The 3,488-nt window shown below is 36.3% G+C and overlaps 1 protein-coding gene across 1 annotated transcript; it reads right to left on the reverse strand.

The window, feature by feature from the left end:
- Positions 1-1,298: 1,298 nt before the first annotated feature.
- On the reverse strand, positions 1,299-3,023 carry LOC124831017 (squamosa promoter-binding protein 1-like). The gene is made up of 2 exons (XM_047304903.2): positions 2,605-3,023; positions 1,299-1,653 (listed from the first exon to the last, which is right to left on the reverse strand). Exons 1-2 carry the CDS (start codon positions 2,928-2,930, stop codon positions 1,545-1,547), a joined length of 435 nt encoding a protein of 144 aa, XP_047160859.2. The 5' UTR covers positions 2,931-3,023; the 3' UTR covers positions 1,299-1,544.
- Positions 3,024-3,488: the final 465 nt, after the last annotated feature.

Raw genomic sequence — 3,488 nt, forward strand, 5'->3', positions numbered from 1 at the left:
GGGAGAGGCCAACAAGAAGAGGTCGATATGTTGAGGTCAATATGTACAGGCTTATATGTTGAGATTGAGAGGTTGAGGCTGAGAGGTTGAGGCCAAGACATAGAGGTTGAAACCGATAGGTTGAGGCCGAGAGGTTGAGGCCGATAAGTAGAGGCTAAGATATCAAGGCAAAGAGGTTGAGGTTGATACGCAGAGGCTGAACAAGGCCGAGATGTGCTGAGGCCGAACAAGGCCGAGATATGGTAGAGGTCGAATAAGGCTGAAATATGTTAAAGGTTGAATAAGGTCCAGATTGTAAGAAAGTCTTTTTGCATTGCCATTAGCATGGTCATCTCACTAGAGGGATTTCCAACTTCTCTTGTACTTGCCATCTTACTTCTCATAGGCATCATGTAACACTTTCTTCACAATTTATATCTCAGCCCCACAATGAATGCTAATTGTTCTTACAAGGCTGAGATTCCCTATGAAGACCCTTCAAGTTTTTCTAGGGCTTGGAGGTAGTTTTAGACCGAGAAAAGGTGTGATTCCAACTTCATGTCTTCCACCCGAGATGCTCTAGGTCTTCGTCTTTTCAAAACCGAGAGGAAGTATGCTTACAGAAAACACTCTGATGTCCAAGTTAGTCAAGTGTTTCAAATAACAGTTAATGATGTAAATAATGAAAATAAATATTTACCTCGATGATTTTATTATTTATAGGACAATTGGGTCTAGGTGACTTAATGACCCATTTACCTTATGAGCAAGTTATTTGATCTAAATTATGCTAAGTTCCAAGTAGTACGTCATTAGCTTTGGTAGTCCGAAAGGTAGTTGGATAAGTCGACTTATGGTCAAATAGTTTACCATTAGTGGTGGTAGGTAACACATAATCTTGGTAGACAATACATAATTCTCAATAGACGACGTGTAGTCTTGATAAGTAACACCTAGCTCTTGATAAACAACACCTCAATTGTGTTCTATTCTAAATTATCTTAAAACGAAATCAATATTGATAAGAACGAGGTGTAATTAGCTTTATATAATATAATATATATCTAAAGTATTAATCTATATTTGAAGTGCACCTAACAAAATTTAATGAAAGAAAAGATATATGATGTATGTGATAAGAAAATAGATATAAAAATAAATATGACGTGAATAATAAATATGTTTGAAAAAGGGATTGGTTTGTATCACTATCTCTTTTTCGCTGACATAACTAAGATATTTTCCTCTCCTCCAAATTTGTCCGTATTGGAGGAACTAAAATCTCCTCAACTATTATTTTTCAACCAAACACATGGACCTCAATTAAAATCCCTGTATTCCATTTTTCTCAAGCCAAAATATAGTAAAATTTGATGTCATTAATCATCCATAGTTGTAACTTACAACAGCAACAATCGTAGCATATGAAAATATTGACAGAAGATAGAGAGCATGTTTAGAGGCCAGCAAGAATGATTTGAGTTTCAAGATCTCAACGGGAAATTTTATTTCAATCACATGCTTGCCTCAAGGTTTATTAATGTTCATCGTTCAAAAAGAAGAAATTAATCTCCACGATAGTCAACTGCATTTTTGCGTCGCCTCTCGTTATGACCAACCAACCGTGTTCTACAACTCCTTTTCGATTCATCAAATTCAGACAGTTCATGGAATCTGAAAAACAGAATTTTTGAAGAAAAGTTAGTTTCTGCAATCTAGAACAATACATGTTTTTCAGTTGATTTACTTTATACCATGCAGGACAGGATCAAATACTCCCTATCATCTTGAAGAGGGTTAGTGTAACTATACTATCAATGCATCAAAACTGAAGAACAACTCTTGTTTTGATAAAATAGGTGTTACCCTAAATCATGTTTTGTCAACAATATGCCACTGGTTAAAATTAACCAATAAAACCCAATGAGTTTTGTCAACCTTTAAGTTCAAAACGGTGATTCCAAATCTAAAAATGATCAAAAGTAAAAGTTCGATCCATGCTATTGTACTGGTAAACATCATTCAGAAGAAGAAAAATATATCTAATATCTAGTTAAGATATATATTGACGAATATAAATAGCTGGCCACCTAGAGAAAAATATTGACTGCATTAAGCATATTAATTTCGTCCTTGGATTTTAACTTTCTATAATGTTATAAAATTTCACATTCTATAATCAGGGTAATGTGGAGAATCCTCAATGGCCAAGTTTCTTTTTTTTTTCCATTTTGAGTCGCTAAATCTTTCTTGAAAACACAGCAATACAAAGGAACTGTTTATTACAGCCAAGTTTGGTAAATAATTGAAGGAAGAAACAAAAGAAGCAGAGAGAAAGCCTTGGCAAAAGACTCAACAACACAAAGCCGAAGCACATCTTTCATTTCCCCTCCAATCATGCCCCATATTCAAATTGAAGGGTTTTCTTTTCTCCCTTCCTCAAACTAACTAGGGCTGCTTGAAAAGATATAGATATAACTAACAAAATTCTAATCAAACCATTTTTCCCTCAGGCAGTTCACAGCTAAGATTAAGTTTGAATAAAAGATATGCAGACAATAAATATAAAGGCATAATCAGATTCACAAAATTCATTCTGCTTCAAAGAGATTAGGGTTTCAGGACCTGCTACATTGTTGGCAAAACCTTTGTTGCAGCCCTGCCATGTGTACGGAATGAGCCTTGGCATGGTACTCACAAACCTTGTGTCTTCTGTGATACTGCTTAGCTTCACTTAGATCAGCATCACAGTTATCCACCTGACAAGAAGGTGGCATTGAGCCTCCAGCTTTCGACCCTTTCTTTCCATAGAGATCTCTCATTACTCTCTTATTCCTCCTTCCATCGTCTCCAAAAACCGTCTCAGCCTCTTCCTCTTCTTCTTCTTCTTCATCTTCCTCCTCCTCGCTGTACCTCAAGACTCTCTTTCCCTCAGACCTGCTTGCGTCCATAAATTCCTCAGAGATCCAGAAGAAAGTTCTGAGAAAAAAAAAACTCAGGAGTTACATATGGAAGACATGACCATAAACATTTGATATAAATAGTAAAAACCAGAAGGGTAAATAGGATATGAGAGAAATTGGTGAGGACCACATAGGGTCTTGGTTTTGGTCTCCATTTTTCTGTTGACAACTAGGGGTAACAGTAAAAGGTCGGAAACAAAAAGTAGATAAGCCATAGGTATGTAGTATGTACGATTGAAGAAAACCTAGCCAGTAATACAGACAAAACAAACCCTTGTTCTTCACTCTTCTTAATTTACCTTGGACTTTTCTTACACAAGAATTTTGAAAAGATATCGATAGCTAAGTCATTGAGCAACGCTGATTCTTTTTGGAGAGAAAAACACGTGCCTTGTGAAATGGACTAGTGGTTCACAATTGTCCAAGTCCTCACATCACCCCCCATTGAACACTCATTAATTTCCTTCCATGGTGGCTATACCTCTCACCCTCAACCACTAAAGAATCTAAGAAAGAAAATCAAGGGCAAAAGACAGCAATACATTT

Source organism: Vigna umbellata, chromosome 1, assembly GCF_029865625.1.
Source record: "Vigna umbellata cultivar VRB3 chromosome 1, Vumbellata_1.0, whole genome shotgun sequence".
Lineage (NCBI taxonomy): Eukaryota > Viridiplantae > Streptophyta > Magnoliopsida > Fabales > Fabaceae > Vigna > Vigna umbellata.